Source organism: Rhinolophus sinicus, chromosome 13, assembly GCF_057876585.1.
Source record: "Rhinolophus sinicus isolate RSI-liver-muscle chromosome 13, RSI-T2T, whole genome shotgun sequence".
Lineage (NCBI taxonomy): Eukaryota > Metazoa > Chordata > Mammalia > Chiroptera > Rhinolophidae > Rhinolophus > Rhinolophus sinicus.
In genome coordinates this window covers 26802385-26825285 of record NC_142513.1, presented here as the reverse complement: position 1 = coordinate 26825285, position 22901 = coordinate 26802385, and the positions used below count along the sequence as shown (strand labels likewise).

At 44.6% G+C, this 22901-nt stretch overlaps 1 protein-coding gene across 3 annotated transcripts; it reads left to right on the top strand.

Moving 5' to 3' along the window:
• The first annotated feature begins 7075 nt into the window (after window positions 1–7075).
• Window positions 7076–18045, top strand: PROKR2 (prokineticin receptor 2). Of its 3 annotated transcripts, none has more exons than XM_019733714.3 (3): window positions 7076–7471; window positions 9538–10141; window positions 14367–18045. In XM_019733714.3, the coding sequence occupies exons 2-3, from the start codon at window positions 9684–9686 to the stop codon at window positions 15061–15063; spliced, it is 1155 nt and encodes a 384-aa protein (XP_019589273.1). In that variant the 5' UTR covers window positions 7076–7471; window positions 9538–9683; the 3' UTR covers window positions 15064–18045. The 3 variants fall into 3 exon arrangements, with proteins under 3 accessions (XP_019589273.1, XP_019589274.1, XP_088645379.1); XM_019733715.3 differs by having other exon boundaries at window positions 7076–7483; XM_088789253.1 differs by lacking the exon at window positions 7076–7471 and adding an exon at window positions 7551–7680.
• The last annotated feature ends 4856 nt before the right edge of the window (window positions 18046–22901 follow it).

Genomic DNA, 22901 nt, shown 5'->3' with positions numbered 1-22901 from the left:
GCCATGAGAATTAAGGAAGGCCTTTGTCATTAAAAAGAAAGAGGGGCTGCAGCTAGGAGAAAGAGCACGGCACCTGCTGGGCCTGCAGACATGGACAATGTCAGTGTGGGCTCACTCCTTCACTTCTCACCTTTCAAGGGCAGTATAAACACCAACATTTATAATGTCCCATCTCGGTTATCTCTTTCTACCTCTTCCTCTTTTTTTCTTTCTAACTTCTTCTCCAGTAGGGGATCTCTCCATTGGGAGGCTGGGACTCAGCAAATACAGACTGCACGTCTGCATGGGGCTTCCGCCAGCCCCTGCTTTTGCCATGGGGAAGCCCAATAGCCCTTGCTGGTCCTGCCCACACCCCGATTCTCATCATTCCCTACAAAGGGTCCCTAATGGGGCAGGGACAGTGTTGTGTGGTGAAGAGAGTGCACGTATCCTGACACGGGGCTTGAAACAGATGAGTGATTTTGACTAGCATGGCCTCCCTCTACTGTCGCTCACCATTCCTTCAAAGTCACGGCCAACAGCACGAACGTTCCGTGCTCTCATATGCCTTTGTTTAAGGACATTTTTTAGTTCTCTTGTTGAGAATATTTGCTATTGGAGCAGCAAGCTTTGGGAGTTTCTGGTTTCTTTATTCCCAGTTCATGTCCAAAGTGATACAAACATCACAAATGTGCCACCAGCTGGACTATAAGGACGTCTGAGCTCGGAAGCCACTTCAGGACCTCACAGCTGACATCCCTATGAGAGCGTTTCTGGACTTAAATGTTAGATGCCTTCTGTTGAAAAGAAATGTGCGTGTATGATTCAGGCCACTAACTGGGTACAGCAGGTAACATTTCGTTCAACATCATCCGTCTTTCAACGTCATTTCATTATAACGTTGATGAGATACCATAGGAATCTAACTCTTGTTTATATCAATCAGCCTATGGTCTAATTATATGTCATTTCGCTTAAACTAGCAGAACGTATCAACTACCTTAAGTGAGGACTTGCTGGATACATTTTCTCAAGATCTACTGCCAGTTCCCTGAAGAAGCTGTGCCTTTGGAGAAGCTAATACCTCTCACCTTCCCCATCTTTGCCCATCTAAGCTACACTCCGAACTGCATTTTCAAAGCCTTACATTGCCTAGCAAAGTCGGAAAACAAAATGCCATTCTGCTAGGGAGCTGCTGTGCTGTTTTGCAGCAGAGGGCATAAGGTCCATTTCTTACAGTCAATGATTTCCGTCAGGGTATTTTTAGTTTTTGTGTTGTTTTATTTTCTGGGAACATGAATACTTGAAGAAGCCAGGAAATTTTTATTGATATGTGGAATAAGAATCTACCAACCAGGGGCCAAGACATGTGTATTTTGAAAAAGGTTTTAATACACACTCCAATTTGAGAACTGCCATCATAGCTAATCTAATACCACACCATCTGGACTACAATGCTTATAGTCCCCAGAGTCAAGCCCTGGTCCTGGGCATCTTGTTCATTCTTCTCCTGTTTGGTCCAGTTCTTGCTTCAATACCACACTCCCTCAGACACAGGCAGAGTTCATGAGAGCAAGAGAACATGCGTTAAATCCTGACCCCAGCCTGTCTCACCCTTGCACTAGAGAAACCACAATTCTCAAGTTAGGGTAATGGGAAAAAAAGTCTGGAATTTGCAACCTGGTTTGAATCCCAGTTTTGCCAACCACTAGCTATGTGATCTATGGACCTTTGGAATCTCACTGAGCCTATTCTCTCTTGAATGAAAATGCCTGGATCTTTTAGGGTTCCTTGATAGCAAACAACAGACTCCAATTCTGGGTAAATTGGGCCAAAAAGGGAAGTTATTGAGGTGGTGAGGTGACTCACAGATTCAGAACAGCAGCTGAAAAGACAGGGCAGGCTGCTCTGGGACCCAAGGCACAGGAGATGATTGTGGTTGATTGTACTATTTGGCCCTTTTGCTCCATGCCCTTTTGCTATGTATGTAACTTTCCCATAATGGGTAAGGTGACCTGCTCCAACCTATGACTCTGGACTCATGTGATTTATCAATGGGATGTTAGCAGATGTGATGCAAGGAGAGGCTTGGAATGGTTTTATACATTAGTACTTGCTTGCTCTTGTACCTCTGCCACACCATGCCAAGGGTATGTTCATATGAACCTGCTGGAGGATGAGAGACATGAAGAACAGGGCCAACCGAGAACCACAGTGATACCCACGTGGCAAAGGTGCTGGGTACCCCCCCACACACACACACACACATATACACATGCATACACTCACTATTTCAGTGCATATCTTCTAACTGACAGAACAGGCATCTCTGCCTGAGGACAAGATCAGATACTTTGATCACAAGATTCTGTTCTGCCCATGGGCGGAGCAGAGTAGACAGATTGGGAATTAACACCCTTCGGGAACAGTTCTCAGCAGATGAGTGTGAGCTTCCTCACCCCCTCTGCTGGTAGAATTCCGGTGTGTGTGTTGGGGGGGTGTTTGTTCCACACTACCTCCCAGAGTTCCCCAGTGGAATGAAGTTCCATTTGCCCACAGTGGTAAATTGCATGATTCCACACCCTTTCCAGTCTCATTTTTCTACTCCCCTAATATGATCACCTCCAGTAAACTTGGTGCTCTCAAATTTTTGTCTCAAGATGTACTTTTATAGGAACCCGAACAAAGACAGCTTATTTCACCTTGGAGCACAAACCCGAGGTCACATTCTTTTTAATACCTTGTTCCCCTGAAAATAAGACCTAGCCAGACAATCAACTCTAATGTGTCTTTTGGAGCAAAAATTAACATAAGACCCAGTATTATATTATATTATATTATATTATATTATATTATATTATATTATATTATATTATATTATATTATATTATATTGTATACCCGGTCTTATATTAATTTTTGCTCCAAAAGATGCATTAGAGCTGATGGTCGAGCTAGGTTTTATTTTCAGGGAAACATGGTATTCTAATTAAATGACTCAGAGCCCTAGGTCACCCATAGTGAAAATGGTTTTCTTCCTTCCCCTTCCTCTTTCCATAGTGAGCTCAAGCACCCCCAAAGCCAGTCTGGTTTGCATCTGCATGTGTATAATGAAGTCCAGTAAAAAGGCGTCACCTGTAAGGGCCTGGATTGTGGCGGGGAGGCAGAGGAGGAATTTAACTTTGGACTTTCTATATTATGTGATTTTGTTCTGCACGTTTACACCCAAACCCCACCTCAGATGACATACCAGAGGGAGGAGTTGTGTGACCTTTCCTGAGCTCAAGTAGAGACAACATGTGAGCACTTGGATATAGGGCCTTTACCTGGAGCAGGAAGCACCAGAGAAGCTGAAGGTTTACATAAATTGACACACAAGTACTTCCCTATAAAACTAAACGCTTTCCAAACCCAACCAAACATAGCTCTTGACTCGAAAGCCTTCAATCTTTTTTATTAGCTACAACATAGTCCTCTCATTCACCTGTCCTTCCAGAGAACAATGTCATTACCACCAAGGGGATTTCATTAACCAGATTTCATACTATCAAGTCCAATTTTTAGTCCATTGATAACCTGCTTCTTGCAAGGACTTTGCTCACTCAACCCACCCTCGCCCTACCACTGCCTCCTCCTGAGAATTCTGAAAACTTTCTGAAACAGTATGAAAAGCAATCACAGGTTTCTGACCAAAAATCTAGCTTTTGTGTAAGCTACCACATTCTTGTGTCTTCCTCCATAGACAGGGAGTATGGCTGGCGGGCAGAGACCCTGATGCCTTGTCTCACCCCCGACTATCATCTTCTTGGCACTGCCCTGGAGGCACGTGGAAACCAGAGAGGGAAAAATACTCTGCCTGGGTCAGGAGAGCCAGCCAGTGTGTCTTACAGAGCCACCCTTTCCAGAAGGTTGTGACAGCCAAGTGGATTGAGTGAAAGGTGGGAGCCAGAGCCAATGCACCTTGAGCCATTAATTATGCTCCATATTTCCTAACCATGATTCATAGAGCTTAATTACATTTCCTTTCAAAGTAATTAAAGAGTTTACCTAACTATGTGCCTGCAGTCGATAACAAAGGCACATTTTTAATTTGATTATTAATTACTCTAGGAGAGACACACAGACCCACAGAAAAATAACTTGAGGTAGTTTTCTCAGGAATTTTCCCAGTGCCCCTCCATACCATAGTTTGAATGACTGAGAAGACACCCTACATTCAGAACTGAGGACAGGTGTGAGAGAACGGCATTCCTGAGAAATCATGCTTTTGAATATTGCCTTCTTTGGTCTCAACAGACAATTGATTGTTGATTCAGACCCTGGGAGTCACCTCTATTAAACACTGCTTACCACAAAAGTGAAAAATAGTTAGACCCTTATGTAGTTTGAGGTGGCAATATCTACAAAAATTACAAATGCTTTTATGCCTTGAGCAATACCACTTCTAGGAATTTGTCATTCAAATATATTTGCTCATATACAAAAAGATGTTATGTACAAAGTTATTCATTGAAGTACTATTAATTTTATATTATAGCACCATGTATAGCACTCTATTTGCTAAAGATTGGGAAATAATCCAATTTGTAATTTAACAGTCATCTTTTGAAAATATTAAACCCATGTGTCTAGCAATTGAGAACTATAAAAAAAAATTGTAGTATATCCACACAATGGACCATCCTACAATTACAAAAGAAAGACTGAAGAAGTGCTCTATATTTTGATATGGGAACTTCTTAAAAGGGAATAAATGAGATATATCACTGCATTTGCAAAAGAAATACTAGTTTTAGGTTCACAGCAAAATTGAGTGGAGGGTACAGAGATTTCTAATGTTCCCTGCCCCACACATGCATAGCTTCCTCCCATTTTCAACATCCCTCACCAAAGTGGCACATTTGTTACAATTAGTGAACCTATAATGACACATCATTATCACCCAAAGTCCATAGTGTACATCCGGGTTCACTCTTGGTCTTGTACATTCTGTGGGTTTGGACAAGTGTATAATGAATGACATGTATGTCCTATTATAATATCATAAAGAGTAGTTTCACTGCCCTAAAAATCCTCTGTTCCTTCCACCTATTCATTCTACCCCCTAACCTCTGGCAACCGCTGATCTTTCCACTGTCTCCATAGTTTTGCCTTTTCTAGAATGTCATATACCGGTAGTTAGGATAATCAGTATGTAGCCTTTACAGATTAGCTTCTTTCATGTAGAAAAAGGACCTGAATAAACATTTTTTTCAAAGAAGACATACAAATGGCCAAAAGGGACATGAAAAGATGCTCAACATCACTAACCATCAGGGAAATGCAAATCAAAACCACAATGTCACCTCAACCTACTGGAATGGCTGTCATCTTAAAGACAAGCAAAAACAAGTGTTGGCAAGGATATGGAGAAAAGAGAACTCGAGTGTGTGGTATTGCAAATTGGTGCAGCCACTATAGAAACAATACAGAGGTTCCTCAAAAAATTAAAAGTAGAACTACCGTATAATCCAGCTGTCCCACATCTGAGTATATATCTGAAGAAAATGAAATTGTTATCTTAAAAAGGTATCTGCACCCCATGTTCATTGCAGCATTATTCAGAATAGCCAAGACATGGAAATAACCTAAGTGTCAAGCGACAGAGGAATGGATGGTATATATGGAGTGTGTGTGTTTGTGTGTGTGTGTGTGTGTGTGTGTGTGTGTGTGAGTGTGCCGTAAAAAAGCCATAAAATGCCATACAAACACACAGTGGAATATTATTCAACCATAAATAGAAGGATATACTACCATTTGGGACAACATGGATGGAACTTAAAGGCATTTTGATGAGTGAAATAAGTCAGACAGAAAAAGACAAATACTGTATGATCTCACTTATATGTGGAGTCTAAAAGAAGCCAAACTCAGAATCACAGAGTAGAATGGTGGTTGCCAGGAGGTGGGGGTGAGGAAATGGGTAGATGTTGGTCAAGGGTACAAATTTCCAGATACAAGATGAATAAGTTCAGGGGATCTAATGTACAGCATGACTATAGTTAATAATACTGAAAGTTAAGAGGTACTTAAAAGTTGCCTAGCGACCAGATCTTAAAAGTTCTCAGCACATACACACACACACACACACACACACACACACACACACACACTATAATTTCATTTGGTGATGGATGTGTTAACTAACCTAATTGTGGTAATCATTTCACAATGTATACATGTATCAAGTCATCAAGTTGTATATCTTAAACTTATACAATATTATGTGTTAGTTATATCCCAACAAAGCTGTAAAAACTATTTAAAATTGTTTTAAAGGGAGGAGGGTGGGATTAGTTCCACATTAGGTGGGAAATACAAAATCACAGAATGTCACCACCCAAAGGGTTTCAGGAATTTTGAGCTGGCATCCCAGTGGACTATATTCATTCTGAGATCTGCTGTCTTTGGCCAACACAGGTTTTTTTGTTTTATTTTGTTTTAACTAACCCAACAATATTTATAAAGTCTTGAAATTCCAGACTCTTTGAAAAAATGGGAAGATCTAACAAAGCAGAGTCCATATTCCAAGCTGGCAGCGATTGGCTGGGATTTCACAGTGGGGTACTCAGTCTCCTGCCACAGCTCCCAGTTCCAATTCTAAAAACGCAGAGCTTCTCTCTGTGTTTTCCAGCTACCAGTCATTAGAATTAGCAGCTTCTTAGAGTTCAATCCCCTCGCTCAGTGTTATCAGGAAACCAAAGATCGGAGAGGTCATGAAAATTGCCTAAAATCAAAGCCCGTTGGAAGCAAAGTGGAGGGCTCTGGAGTCTCCCACAGACAGGTGGAGACCCAGATGGGATGGTGTTTGAACGGCCAAGGAATCTGGCAGTGGTGGGCTTCGGTGGGTTTTGGTGAGGACTTTGGAGAGGGTCAGAGCCTTGAGCAAGGCAAGCTGCCCCCAACCCCAGCTTCCTCGTGGGGGTGCTTCCTCCACCACCACCCACCACCCAAAGCCCACTCTGCGCTGGTAGTCCACCTCCCATGCGGCGCCAGCCACCGTGGGACACAGAGAGCATTGCAGGTTGCTTCAAATCGCATCATCTAAATCGAGCTACTGCGGTCGCAATGACACCGGGGTGCGAAGGCGCAAAAAACCCTGCGAAGGGTCAACCCGGCCGACTGGGGATCCCCGCCAACGGCCCCGGAGCTCCGTGCGCCCTGCGCCCTGGGCGCACCGGGTGCGGGAGCCCAGCGCCCATCTTCGGCCTTGGCTAGGAAGCGGGCGGGGGACCCTGGGGCGGAGTCGAGCGCGGGGCGGGGCGCCTCCGGCTGGGTCCGAGGCGCGAAGAAGAGAGGTGGAGGCGGAGCGCCAACTCCAGCGGGAAGACAGAGACCGCGACGCTCCGGGAAAGCACCCCGGGCGAGTAAGAAACACAGACGCCCCCAACGCAGCGCCTCCTCAAGTACAAGCCTGGGTTCCCGGGGCGCGGAGGAAGAAGGCGCCGAGGCAGGTAAATGCTGAGGTCAGCACAGCCCGGGGCTCCATTGGTGCCACGGAGGCGTCGCCCGGGCTGGGTGCGCCGACGCCCACTTCTCCGCGGGTTTGGGGCTGCTTTGCCTCCCGCCTCTCTGGGGATACCCGCGGGCTGGCTCGCAGAAGAGGAGTTGGTGCGGTGAGAGCCCCCCATCCCATGGACCCGCTGAGACCGAGAAGGAGATGGTAAACTGAGACTGGGGAGTGCGGGCGCGGGCAGAGGGAGTCAACGGATGGTGGGCTGATGGGTGAGCGCCAAATTGCAGGGAAGGGCATGGGCAGGGGTGCACCTTCTTGAAAAGAGAGCAGAAAAAGGGAAGCGTCTCTGGGAAAATTCGTGCTCACTGTTTCCACCTCCACCCCCAGTTTTCTTCCCGCCCGGAGGCCAGACCCACTTTGCTTTTCAAGCCCGAATTTCTGACTTGATTCCCGCCTCTGCCAGGGCGGCGCCAGTGGGGACCGCGAGGCCGCGCCGGGTGGTTAATCACGGAAAGGAGGGCAGGAGGCTCCGGGAGGGAGTTGGTAAAGGGCAGGTAGTGCATCCCGCGGAAATGGGGCTGGGATCTGCCCAATCCGGGCGCATGCCCCCTCCTCTGGGGTCCTAGGACCTGGAGAGCCGTGGAGCGTAGAAGCCGAGAGGGCCCCACTCCCGCTTCTCGGTTTCGGGCTGAATACTGTCTGCGGGCATTGTGCCTCGCGTGAGACCGAGAGGCGACCGGGAGGGAGGACACCCCCGGCTGCAAAAACCTCTGGACTTGAACCTCTCTTTACCTCAGGTTGGAGTGTCCCTGCCACCCTGCAACTGCTGTCCCTGCCTTTCGGGGCAGTTTCTTTCCCTGGCTCTCCCTCTCCTCTCACAGGACAGGGCCCGACCTCCTGTCCAGTTTGGTCCACTTCTTGCTACCAGCATCGCGTGGCCCCCACATTTGAAGTCGTTTCCAGGTGTGCTAAGGGGGGGGTGCGCAGATGGTTCACAACTGGACGACTGGAGCCCCCACTGCGGGCACTGGTGTCCGGGTCTTTTTCCTTCTGACAGCTTGAACCCAGTGGTACCCTGTCGCCTGAGGGCTCAATACTTCAGATCCCTTATTTCGTCTCTTGAGGGCATCTTGAGGATATAAAGGACTTAGGGACAGGTTTGTCCTCAGGCCCTCCTAGGACCTTGCTGACACTCTCCTGCTCCTTGGGGGGCTTGGAACAGGCCAGGTCTTGGAACACCTACCACTTTCAGAGGATGCAGACCTTGGTGATCGACCTTGCTGATTCTGGAAGGGGAATTGGGGGCCTGGTGAAGGAAACAAGGGAGGAAGGGGAAGTAGACAAAGGATTTCTTTCTAGAGCTCCTTCTCAGAATTCAGGGAAGCAGCAGAATTCCCTCCCACCCACACCCCTTCCACCTGCAGAATCCTGGCTGGAATCCTCATTCATCCATTCAACAGATTCCTCTTTTCCAGCCCCCGCTGTGTGCCAGGCCCTGGGCTGGGCAGCAGGAGTTTGGTTTACAGGAAGATTGGGACACAGAGAGCATAAATCCACTGCCCCAAGATGACTCAGCCTGTCCATGTGAAAATGGATTTGGTTATTTCCAAGTCCATGGTTTGGCCAGGACAGAGGGAGCAGTGCCCTGCTTTGGAGAAAAGACCCTGCTGTATCCTAGTCCCTGGCTAACATTGTGACTGCCATAGAAGCCTGGCTCCCTGAAAGAGCCTTGGAAAACTTCCAGAAGATCGCTGTGAGGGCTAATGGGGGGGGGGGGGTGACTGGGCAGTCAGTGGTCTTGGCTCCCGGGGAAAAGGCAAAGACGGACATTCTTCTTGAATGTGCCTGGAGAGTCCAGTCCATCCTATGCCTAGTCTGTCTGACAGCCTGACAGCTGGTGGAGGATTTTCTAATTTCCAGATCTTGTGTCACCTTTCCCCTATACCCCAGGCGGTTCTGTCTGTGGGTAAGCACAGGATCTGGTTGGCCTATACCTGGGGGACTCTGGGGCAATGCTACCAGGTGTTCTCCTGCATGTTGTCCACTAGTTGTGTCTCCTTCCAGGATCCAGGATGACGTGTTGACTCTCTCCAAGGATGTGAGCGGGGTGCTCGGCTCACTGACCTCGTGAAAGCAGAAGGTCTGCACCCGGAGCTCAGAGTGCTCAGACCCGGAGACTCCCATCCACCACCCTACCTGCCAGCTTCACCATGGCCACCCAGAATGGAAACACTGGTTTTGCACCCAACTTCAATTCATCCCAAGACCATGCTTCCTCCCTTCCCTTCAACTTCAGTTATGGTGATTACGACCTCCCTCTGGACGAGGACGAGGACATGACCAAGACTCGGACCTTCTTCGCAGCCAAGATCGTCATCGGTGTGGCACTGGCAGGTATCATGCTGGTTTGCGGCATTGGCAACTTTGTCTTTATTGCTGCCCTTGTCCGCTATAAGAAGCTGCGCAACCTCACCAACCTGCTCATCGCTAACCTGGCCATCTCTGACTTTCTGGTGGCCATCGTCTGCTGCCCTTTCGAGATGGACTACTACGTGGTACGCCAGCTGTCCTGGGAGCATGGCCACGTGCTCTGTGCCTCTGTCAATTACCTGCGTACTGTGTCCCTCTACGTCTCCACCAACGCCCTGCTGGCCATCGCTATTGACAGGTGAGGATGTTGGGCTGGGACAAAGATGGGGGCTGGGCCAGGCTGCCCCTTCCCTCACTTCAGCTCTGACAGTTGGCATTGCTTCCGATATGAATGCTCACTGACCTATCATGGGGCAAGAAGAGACCTGGTTTCTCCAGTTGTGGCTCGTGTTCTCCCATATGTGAGCAAGAGTGAGGCTTCTGAGCCCCCCAGTTCTGGGCCATGCCCCACAAATGCCACATCTGTTTCGAATAACAGGCATGTCACATGACCATGAGTGACATCAAACACAAAAGCAAAAGCAGAAAGTTTAGGCAGCTTACTACTTAGAAGCCATAGAAGAGTTAACCGGTTTCCAGGCACGATAGCATGTACCAAGTTTTTCTGTAACCACTACCCAGTTCAAGATACAGAACACTTTCATCCCCTAGGAAACTTCCTGATGTCGCTTACCAGGCAACTTCCCACCACACACAACCCTGATCTGATTTCCATCATCACAGTTTAGTGTTGGCTGTTCTTTACCTTCATAAAAATGGAATCATACAGGATGTACTCTTGTTTCTAGTGAGTTTGTTGCACAGCTGATTTTAAAATCATATAATAGGGCTTGTTTACAGAAAAGAGGAAAGGACATGCTTCCTTTGCTTTTTTGCATACATCCATTGCTCATTTGCATACATTTGCATGAGATGTTCTGGAAGTCCTTGCTCTGTTACAGATTTATAAAATAAAATTTCTAATAGCAGCTTATGACAAATCTGACACATGTTTTATTTATGTAAACAGTTATAGGCCAGCAATGGCTGTTTGAGGGGAGCAATTGGTGTCACATCCAGTTGGTCCACCATTGTAAGCTATGCTGAAACTCATTTTGATGTTTTTTAATCTTTTTTTTTTTAATTAGTTTCAGGTGCACAAGACAAAGCAAAACTTAGACGTTTATCATTTATATCCCTCACACTGTGTGAACCCCCATCCACTATCCACTATCCCTCTGTACGTTCCCAAAACCTCTCACCTTCCCCTATCCCCCCCCCCCGCCCCTCTAGCAACCCTCTGTTTTTCCTCCATGTTTAATCATTTTTCCCCCCACTTTTGTCCTCTTTTAACCCTTTTGTTTTTCCCTTGTTCTCAGTGCTATTTAGGTTTGTTGTCCTTTTAAATCAACCAGTTGATTATTTTTCATTTATGATCATTAAATACACATACGTAAAAGGCATCTTCTTTTCTATAACATAATTCTGGCAGGAAAAACAATTTTGTTATTACACCTGTGAGGCTCTCCAGCCCTGAAACCAGTGTTTATGAAATGTAACCATCAACCAACTGCACAAAATTCCCCCAGGGAAATGATACAAGGTATTCTTTGATACAGTGATGTAAAATCAGATTCCTGGGCCCCACCCCAGCCCTGCTAAACAAAAGAATTCCTGGGCCAGGGTCCAGGAATCTGCATTTTTATCCAGTTCTCTGAGTGATTCTATTGTTTGCTCAAGTGAGAGTTATCACTCTCAGCCCCTCTGTCCCATTGAAATTTTGTCTTTATAATGTACTTTGGGTTTTTTTGTTTCTTTGTTTTTCTGGTTTTCTTTTGGTAAGAGAAGTTTCTTAAGAAGCAACCATCCTGTTACAACACAAAAAGTAGTTCTTTTTTCACCACAGATCAGCTCTGCCCCAGTCAGATTTCCAGCTCCATCAGCAGTTCCACCAGGTTCCCAATCACCCAAACAGAAAAAATCAGCATCATTCATTGCCTTTCTTCCTGTCTGACCCCCACCCAACCACCCACCTTTTGTGTTCAGCCCTGCACCAAATCTTGGCAACTAATTGTCCCCCAACCTCATCTCTTGGTCGGCCATAGCTGGACCATCATAATGCTCCTCTAACCTGTCTCTTCACCCCCCTCAGGGGCTCCTCACTGTCCTCTGAAATACATACTCATTCATATTAAGCATCAGAATATCATCATTGATGAGTTTTCCTAAAATATTTTATTGCTTACAAACATCCAAAAGTTTCAGTACCTAACAGAATACATGCTAAATCCTGAGTCTAGCATTCCTGAGCCTTTATAATCTGATGTCCCCTTGTCTTCCCAATCTCATGCTGTGTATGGAGGAGATACAGATAGTCTTTTCCAAAGAACATTGTATTTTAAACGCAATAACCATATTTTATATCTTTCTGTCTCCACAGTGCCTAGCACAGAGCCTTATATCTGTGTCTTAGTTTGGCTTACTCCCAAACTAAGGATTCGTGTCGCAGGTAGCACCCAGGACGCGCCTATAGGGAGATAGAAAGTGAGGCAGGCAAGGGAAGGCAGTCAGTATAGACTGTGTTACTGAGCAAGTTTCCACTGGGGGCAACTGATGCTTATTCCTCTTGGGCTGGTACAGATCACACCTCAGAGTTCTCTTAGGAGTGGGAAGTGGAAAGGTGCTGGGGTATTTATACACCAACTCAGAAGTCATTGGTGAGAGCTGCTCTGGAAATGCTGTGCAGGTAGCCTAGAGGACTCTGGAAGCCAGAGGAGGCCTGCAGATAATGAAATGCAGGTGCTAGCAGATGGGAGTGGACAGGTGTGCATTGAAGCGATAAGAGCCAAAGGATATGAGAGGAACCCCGACAGCATCTGCTGCAACCTGGTAAATCCACAACAGGTTGCTTGCCCTGCTGTGTGTGCCCAGCCTATGGGTGTGGAAACATAAAGTAGTAGAATACACAGTCCTTGAGCTCAGGGAGCTTTTCTTCCCACAGACGCTAGAATTATCAAGTGGCAGGTAAGAGTAACTTGGAGGAAGATGTGATCATTATGTTAGTGATGTAGTCTGGTAATGATTCATGGAGAAGATGTTGAAATTCAAGTGTGCTATGCTCACCACCTTCTACTCACCCCATTGATGAAGGCAGGATTCTCCTGCCCTAAATAGCACAAGGTGACTGAACACACAATACCTGACACTGGACAGATGCAACCAATGGCAGTTAATTTGTCCCATATACTCACAGCCCGTGGGAGGAGGATACCGCACACCATGCAGGGCCGTGTAGCAGTTGCACTCAGGAACAGAATGAACCAGCTGGGGCTGTGGGCAGCAGGCTTTAGAGTGACAATTGGATGGGGTGACCCTTGGTTCCCATGGGAGAATGTGATTGGCTTATTTGAATAATTTTGCCAACTAGCAGAGAGGTAAACCCCATTAGGTTGAGGATTGGGGGTGCAGCTGGTCCAGCTGATAGAGGAACTAGCAGAACAGGTAGCCTTTACTGCTGTGTAGGAGGGTGCATCTGGGGAGAACAGGAAACTTGTGCCTAGGCCTTTGGGATGCTATTTCAAGTCACAGAGACCCTAGAAGGAGAGTGTTGACCTCAGGAAACACATCTAAGCAGATAGATGGCAACAACCACCTTGCTCTATGGTGTCAAGGCAACTTCACACACCTCATCTAAGCTTGAGATAGCCCAGGGAAGTGGGTGTAAAAGCTTTGTATCATGAGCCAGGATTCTGGTCCCTGCACCAAGTAAGCTTGGGCCAGTCACTTACTTATTAGATTCCTTAGATTCCACCCCAAGTCCACTCTGATTCCCCTGCTCTGTGATGCAGGATGACACCTGGGGGAAGGAGCGAGAAAGTCCTAGTTTACTGCCCTAAAAAACGCCCCTGCCTCTCTCTGAGGTCCACAGCCCTTCTTTCTCCTCTAAGCCACGGGATATTTAGAATAAGGAGTTTTGAAAGTATTATGTTCTTGGACAGAATGGCAAGACTGAAAGCCAAGGTAGTATCAATAGGACTCATAATAATAATAAGCCACGTGTATTTATTGAACACCTACTACAAGCCTAGCATTTTACAAACATTATCATATTTAATAGTCACAGCATCCCTGCAAGATAGGTGTCATTTTATCCCATATCGCAGTTGATGAAACATAGAAAGACTTAAGTGATTCACTCCAGACTCCAAAGCCAATCAGGGGAAAAGCCGGGATTTATTCCACCTGTTTGACCCAAGGCCTGTGCTGTTTCCTCTAATCCACCCCACTTCTCCAAATGCCAAATGATCTTGGTAAAATACGACAACGCTTGTTGAAGCTGGATTTAATAGCTACATGGGGACTCATGCCATTTTGTCTGCTTTTGTGTGTGTTTGGGGTTAGTTATAAACTAATAATAGTTTGGAGTTAGTTAGAAGTTCCCAAGCACACTTTCATCATTATTGATGGCTTCCCTTCCCCACCAGATATCTCGCTATCGTTCACCCCTTGAAACCACGGATGAATTATCAAACGGCCTCCATCCTGATCGCTTTGGTCTGGATGGTGTCCATTCTCATCGCCATCCCATCCGCCTACTTCGCAACAGAAACGGTCCTCTTTATCGTCAAAAACCAGCAAAAGATCTTTTGTGGCCAGATCTGGCCAGTGGACCAGGAGCTCTACTACAAGTCCTACTTCCTCTTCATCTTCGGCATCGAGTTCGTGGGCCCGGTGGTCACCATGACCCTGTGCTACGCCAGGATCTCCCGGGAACTCTGGTTCAAGGCCGTCCCTGGTTTCCAGACGGAGCAGATCCGGAAGCGGCTGCGCTGCCGCCGGAAGACGGTCCTGGTGCTCATGTGTATCCTCACCGCCTACGTGCTGTGCTGGGCGCCCTTCTACGGCTTCACCATCGTGCGCGACTTCTTTCCCACCGTGTTCGTCAAGGAGAAGCACTACCTCACGGCTTTCTACGTCGTCGAGTGCATCGCCATGAGCAACAGCATGATCAACACCGTGTGCTTCGTGACCGTCAAGAACAACACCATGAAGTACTTCAAGAAGATGATGCTGCTCCACTGGCGTCCCTCTCACCATGGGAGCAAGTCCAGCGCCGAACTCGACCTCAAAACCAGCGGCATGCCGGCCACAGAAGAGGTGGACTGTATCAGGCTGAAGTGACCCTCTGGTGTTTCATAATTGAAAATCCGAAAGGCAGCACTGAGAGGAAAATGTACCCATAACCACGTTCACAGGCTGCCTGGGGAAAGGGCAACTGTGTGCATTCCTCACCACCCTCGAGTTTCTGGATGCTTCTCAGTCATAACAAGCAGTGAGACCATATGCAAAACCACAGCCGCTGACCTTTACTGAGATCTGCTCAGCACCTACTGGATGCACAACCGCACCCGTGAGACTACACAGTAATGGCAACTGACGTGAACATGTGCTGTGTGCCAGCCACACCAGTGAGATTAGACAAGGGCCACAGGAGCTGACATTTGTTAATTACTGACTGTGTGCAAAAGTATTTAAATAACAAAACTAAATGGCAGAATGGCCAGACAGAGGCTTCAAATGGTCATCTGAACCGACTTTCCATCGTCCCTTATTCTGTATCTCAGCACTGCGGGAATGTCAAAAGGCAGTAAAAAATAAGGCACTCAGACATGATGGAAATGTAAAAATAAGTTTGTCAGCGTATGGGGTTTACAGCCTCATGAGAAGGGAGTTCATGCCATCACATGGAGTTTTCCCACTCGGGCCCTACTACTTCCCTAGCACATTCTCTAGGATTCTGGCAGCCGGAAAAGAATTTTCTCACAGCCAGGCTATTGGTGATCTACAGTGGTATAATTTCAAAGTAAAGAACCAAAAAATCTTTTCCAGTGATGCTTGAAAGCTCATTGTTCTTTGGGGTGAAGACAAATAATCCTGAAATGAAGAACACAGCCAGTTCCTGACACCTTAGTTTAAAGTATTAAAGGGATCCTAGTGTCAGGGAGGAAGGGGACAGAGAAAGAGGTGGCGCTTGCTCCTGGCAATGAACATAAACTATGTGGCTGTTTGTTAAGGTCTGGACCACTTTTCTAGAACAAATCCTCTTTTACAAAATGAACTCTACTTGGAATCCAAAGGCCTGGATTCAAGTCCTAACTCAAACACTCATATAACCTGGATGTTGACTCTCTCTGAGTCTCAGTTTTGCTTCAATGCAATAAGGATGATGAACATACTTGTACTGTCTACGTTTTAGGACTGTTGGGAGAGCCCACTGAGGTCATACTTTGTGACAGTGTGTTTCAACTATATGAGTGATAAGAATGGATAAGTGATACTTAAAGTTTGTTTCGACAAGGGAAACTTCCTCCACTGTGGCTTATAGTGGAGAAACATTCCCACATTTTCATCTCTATTTGGACCAGAGACCCCTGAATTCTTATAGTGTAGCCCATATACATTGGGGCAAAAAAGGAATCCCTGTCCTGGGTTATAAGATTCAACCTCAGAGTGTCAGTGGCCCCCATGCTTTCAGCATCCCTGTTGTCCTACAAGTGTTCCCTGCATGTTGCAGACCCCAGGGCCTCATAATCTGTTTATATTATTGTACATCTGTGGTGATTGTATTTGTCCTAATTTCTTCCTGATTCATTTTGAAGCAAAGACTATATAAATGGTACCTGGTTTGGAATTCAGCCATCCACATTTGGACTTTTTTTTTTTTTTTTTTAAGAGAAAGCGTTATTTACCTCTTTGCTTGTGGTTTGTTTGTTTTTAAATTAACTTTTGGGTTGTTTACTCAACAGTGAAGTTTCAATCAACATTTTCTTCCATCACCACCCGGCAGACACTTTGAAGCCCAGTCACTGTACTCTCAGAAAATGTTAGCCTAAGCCAAATGGTTTGTAAATTCTGATTTTACAAAATTACACAATGCATTCTAAAACCAAGCAAGTAAGTATTGGGGGTTATCTGCATTTTTATGATTATAATAACTATTTTTATTTATTACCATCTTCTTGACTCTTCTCCTAATAACATTCTTTAAGAGTAGACCGTGTACCAGTTGTGTCTATCAAAAGAACTCATCTCCTTTTTCCTTTTGATCCTGAAATGTACTGTCCTCTCTTCACTTAAATGTAACCTGAAATCATGTTTGTAAATATGAGTGTGTATTTATTATTTTCCAGTGCTTGGTTGTTATTAAATGAAATATTAAAATAAGGAATCTTACCAGAGTGTTAGAGCATTTTCCCCACCAATCTTTTATATATGTTAGTATATTTAGATATGCGAGATGTGACAATTAAGTTCGCGAACTTGTTGCAACAATGTTGCTAACCTTTTTTGATATCAGAGGGATTATTCGTTATGAATTTATACCAACTGGATAAACAGTTAACCAAGTTTACTATTTGGAAGTGCTGAAAAGGCTGCGTGAAAAAGTTAGATGACCTGAACTTTTCGCCAACAATTCATGATTCTTGCATCACGACTATGCACCAGCTCACACAGCACTATCTGTGAGGGAGTTTTTAGCCAGTAAACAAATAAATGTATTGGAACACCCTCCTTACTCACCTGGTCTGGCCCCCAATGACTTCTTTCATTACCCAAAGATAAAGGAAATATTGAAAGGAAGACATTTTTATGACATTCAGGATATCAAGGGTAATACAATGACAGCTCTGATGGCCATTCCAGGAAGAGTTCCAAAATTGCTTTAAAGGGTGAACTAAGCACTGCCATTGGTGTGTAGTTTCCCAAAGGGAGCACTTCGAAGGTAACTGTAGTGATATTCAGCAGTGAGGTTATGTAGCACTTTTTCTAGGGTGAGTTCATGATCTTAATTGTCCAACCTCATAAATGAAGTAATAGCCATCTAAACAGTTCAACCTTAAAACAGAAAAGGAATTTGTTGAAGGCATTTTCAGAACAGCAGCAACTCATACCAGCAACCAGCCTCATCTTGGTCACATCCCTTAAGCTGACAGCCCAGAAGTGCATTCATGCATGCAAATTCACAGAGAACCACTACTTGGGCCCACGTTACTCCTTCATTTTAAAATCATCTTGTTTGTTTAATGAAAACTGCTGTTTGCGTGGAAACTGTTCATTCATCTAACTAGTGTTAAAGTAATAAATTAATTGCATTGTGTTTAACTTTTTCTTCTCAACACTAATGGTAAGCTTAAAAATACTTTTAATGTGCTAAGATATATAAACACTTACATATACTATTATATATTGAAATTTTAATCTCATTTGGCAAAATGGATCCATTTTCTCAGCCAAAATAAGAGAAAAGATGGCTTTGTGATGAAGCTATTAGAGATTTTTCTTTCAGCATCCAACATCTAAAATAAGTTGATGCTCTGACTGAAGAAATCAAAAGATGGCTTTAAGCCCTTCAGGCATAAAAACCAATTCCAGACTTATGAGGGAGAATGTGACATGTGGGAGGTGATTAGAAAACTTAAAGTGAGTTCTATTTCTAGGGAGAAATGATGGCTTTGAAATTTATCTCCGCAATTTAACCATTATCTCTCCCTTGGGCTCAAGAACACACACACACACACACACACACACACACACACACACACACCCCAATAGGATACCAGAACAGGAAAAGACCTTTTAAGGGCATATAACTCAACGCACTCCTTTCTTAGATGAGAAGGTCTGCATTTCAAATGAGGAAATGACTCAATGTTGCCCAGCTAACACTTGCTGCAGCCAAAATATTGCCCCAAGGTCTCACTGTGGTCCAGTAAACTGCACTCAGTAACTGCCCTCCAGAGTCCAAAGGACCATTTCTAAGAATGCTTAAAGGGCCATTTAAGTTAGTTTCTGACCTCATGGGAGAATCTTTAAATTTTTTTTTAATTGGGGAAGAGTGTGTTTTTCCAGGACCCATCCACTCCAAGTCAAGTTGTTTTCAATCTAGTTGTGGAGGGCGCAGCTCACTGGCCCATGTGGGAATTGAACTGGCAGCCCTTGTGTTATGAGCACTATGCTCTAACCACTGAACCAACCGGCTGCCCCTCATGGGAGAAAAACTGCACAAAAGATGCCTTCCCTCCATCTGGCAAGCAAAAAGTACATCCCATCCAAGGGATTTCATAATGCAGACTCCAGGATTCAAAAGAAACCGGGGAGAATTACACCAGGACACTCCAGTGTTTCTGCCTTTCTTTTCCCCTAATGAGAGAGATGCCCGCACTGGGGGATGTCTAAAGACGTTTGACTTGAATACACCAGAAGCTATTAATAAGTGATGCTAGAGCCATGTGGGAAGGTATATTGTGATGGGAGGTGACCCTGGCCCCAGGAAAAGCAGGTAGTGGGAGAGCGGCTTGCTGACATTCAAAGACAAAGCAAGACTGGGGCCACCCAAGACAGAGGGTGCAATCTTCACACATATTACGACTGCTGACCCCAAGCAGTGGACATTCTTCATGCATCCCGGGAACCAAATGCCTTTTGGCCAGCAGGTTAGACTCTCCTGACGTCTTCCAACCAGGCACACATCACCTCCTGGGGCTGTTTGAACCACTTACTCCTTTACAGATGTTCAAAGAGCTCCAAATACAGTACAGTTTTTCCAAGAGATAAACTGGTGTAAAAAAAAATGTGGCATTTTTTTCAGATATAACAAATTGGTGGGAGGCAAGGGATTCATTGGAACTTGGAAAGAATAAGTAATCACTGAACAGGGAAGTAGGCAGGGGGTTTGCCTCCAAGAAGCCGGGAGGTCATCTCCTGGAACAGAAGGTCATGTAGACACAAGGTCCTTGTATGCCTTTGTTGATATCACTTTGTGACATATGAGTCACAGGCTAAAATGAAAGAGGTTGTTGCCAAAATCTCGTTTAATGCTGACCATGGGTTTCCAGCTCTGGATCCAGCTCCTAGGCAAGATCCGGGCATAATTCTTTGACTGAACTCTGCTGCAGTGATGATCCAGTGTGTGTAGAAAAGGGTATCCCATCTACTCACCCAGTCTCTGTGCTGGCTGCTGTAGAGGAACAAAAATAATGGAGATGCAGGCCTGAATCTCAAGGTGACTCTTGAAATAATATGTGATTGATTCTATGTCAAAGTTGAGATACCATAAGAACAAAAGTGGAGGAAATTTAAAACACAGGTTCCTTCCAGCCATGAGGATCAGAAAAGGTTTGTGGTGGGGTAGTTAGGCTGAGCCCTGGAAGATAGGGAATGGTGGGGAGAAAGTATCTAGGCCAAGGGAATAGAATGAGCAAAGACATAGAAGAGGAGCAATGAGATGGAATATAAATGGAACAGCAAATCGCTTGGTCTGAAAGGCACACAGAATACAGAGTGTTTAGAGGAAGAATAGACTCAAGCAGCAGACTGAAGAGCAGGATGAAGAAAGAGGCCAGGCATAGGGGTGGATTCAAAAAGCCTGGGATTCACAATCAGACAGAATTGGGTTCAAATAGTAAGTATTACTTAACCATATGAATTTGGAAATATACCTTACCCAAGCCTTAGTTCCTCGTGAGTAAAATGGGAATAATAATAGTACTTACATAATAGGATTCTATGTGCGTTAAATATATATCTTAGAAAAATGCTTACTACATCATAAGCAATCAACAGGTAGTAATTGTTACTTTTAGAATGATTAATTCTCGGAACAGAATTTCTCCTGGATGAATCCAAAATATTGTATATCACATATAATGGATATAATATTTTGGGATTATGAAACTAGAGTATTTTTATTTTCTATGATCCCAAGTCCCTCGTATCTTGTACTCCTAACTGTACCTGACCAGCTCAAATCACAGGATTCCTTCCATACTATAGAGAGAATGCCCTTCCACCATCAAGGCTGAGTCAGGAGTTTTCATGACCCTCAAGAAGGAAACTATGATGGAGAGAAAGTCCCTTCCATAGAGGACGAAGAAACCAGATCCCACCTCTTCCAGTCCCAATGATAGTGGGAAAGAAAGAAACAGAAGTTACTTGAATACCAGCTGCATTTGGCCTTGTTTTCTTCAGGGGCTAAATCTAGGTGGTGAAGGTGGGAATACAATAGAAGTATCGAAGGCATAGAGAAGCCTAAGAACATGGGGCAGGGAGGCACCAATGGAATCCTTCCCCGGGGTTATCTGGGGGAGGACACAAGCCTCTAAGAGGAGCCTGCATATGGCCCAGAGACGTGGCGAAACAGCAGTGGAGGAGACAGAAACAAGAGAGAGGAGTCTGAGACAGTGCCTTAATATCCCACAGCCAGCAAGGATCCATAAATTTTCATGTGCCCCAGTTAGGGGCCACAATGGGTAGACAGAAGCCTGGGGTTGGGTCAAAGAGGCCATTAGATGTTGGGCCTTTGCCATCAAGAACAAGTATCCAGGACTATAGGCTACAAAAGACTAGATGGGACCCAGTATTCCTCAGCAATCCATCCTGCAGCAGAGCCAGCAAGGGTCTAGGACCCACAAAACTGCACCTGATTCTGAGAATTCCTCTCCCCTTCCTCCAACATAAGGTCACAGGAAGCCCCACCAGGTTGGGAAAGGAGTAGGGGGCAGAGCCTGAAATCCAAAAGGTTTCATCTGTCTGAAAGTGTGTGATTTAAGTTGAAGGGAATCTACTTAAATTCAAAACAACTATCTGTCATTAATAGCTAAGTTTAAGTTTGCTTCTCCACCTCCCAGTGAGATGGGGGCTCATGAAGCTTCGACTAAAGACAGAAAAGTCAAGAAGCTATGTTTTCCTTATACATCCAAGTATAGTGTCAGCCAGCATTTCATATATAACAATGATAAAGAGGCAGCAAAAGACTGGGGAGAAAAGAGAAAGAGAAGTTGTCACACTGGAAACACATGATAGGAATGAAAATTATCGCACAGGATCCAGATCCAGACCTTCTAGAATAGCATTCGAAACAATAAGGAGAAGCTAGCATGTCTTCAACATGGATGGTGCAGGAAAATATAGCTGTTATAGCATATAGTTGATATAGCATATAGTAAAATATATTTGATATAGTTGATGGTAGCCCTTGATATTGACAGCTTTGATATTTGTGACTTTGTTCATGAGCAATCACAGATTCATGATGCAATCATTTGGCATTTTGGAAGGTAGAGAGTTCCATTTTGCACAGCAATGACTAGGCCTTGCCAACCATGGCAGCCCAATTTTAATGTGGTTTTCTTGTTCTTTACTCAACATTGTATATCCAGTTGCTCTCACGAAATGATAAAAGATCATATTCCTTTAAAAAAAAAAAGTCCCCCAAAAGAAAGCCAATGGCTTTCTGACAATGAGAACTGGTGCTAGTATTGAAAGAGAAGAAAGAAATTAAGATGAGAAATTAAAGATTCTCTCAAAAATGATAGTTATTAGCTAGAGAATAGAAGTTCAGATAAATTTAAAGAATACAATGACATTTTTGCTTATTCCAATCCATGGCATAAACTGGATATAAGCTTTATACTGAAACAAGAAGTGATTCATAAAATTTTCAGCAAATGTTCCAGCCTGTAAAAAAATTACATATTATGGAAGAAATTAGATGCCATAGACTGAACATATAGTTGGGACTCCCAAAAGTGTGCATTCTAGGATGATTTATTCATGAGTGTCAAGCCTCTGTCTTTCCTAGATTTCAGTTAAACTTTTAACACCTTCTCTCAAGGGAGTCTTGTGGGACTATTGAGAAATATAGATGAGGTGATACGTCGATTAGATAGATTCATAGCTGGCAGAAAGAATATTGATCCAAGAATCTGTGTTAATCTGAAGATTTTATCCGTTACTTGACTAAAGAAGGCAAGATTATTAAAGGTCTGGCCCCCCCGAAAGGGATATGAAGTGGATGGCAAACACGTGGATGAATTAGTTTCTCATCATTCAAGTTGTTTGAACTGCGTCACCTTCAAGCATGGTTTGGCTCACTCAAACCCAGACAGTACACCTGGAGTCCCGAGTTTTCATTTTATTGCAGCACAATAAAATTTTGTTTTATTTTATTTTATTTGTTA

Coding starts and splice junctions, on each gene's coding strand:
- PROKR2 (XM_019733714.3), top strand. CDS start 9,684: ATGGCCACCCAGAATGGAAACACTGGTTTTGCACCCAACTTCAATTCA. Junction 10,142..14,366: donor CTGGCCATCGCTATTGACAG/GTGAGGATGTTG, acceptor CTTCCCCACCAG/ATATCTCGCTATCGTTCACC.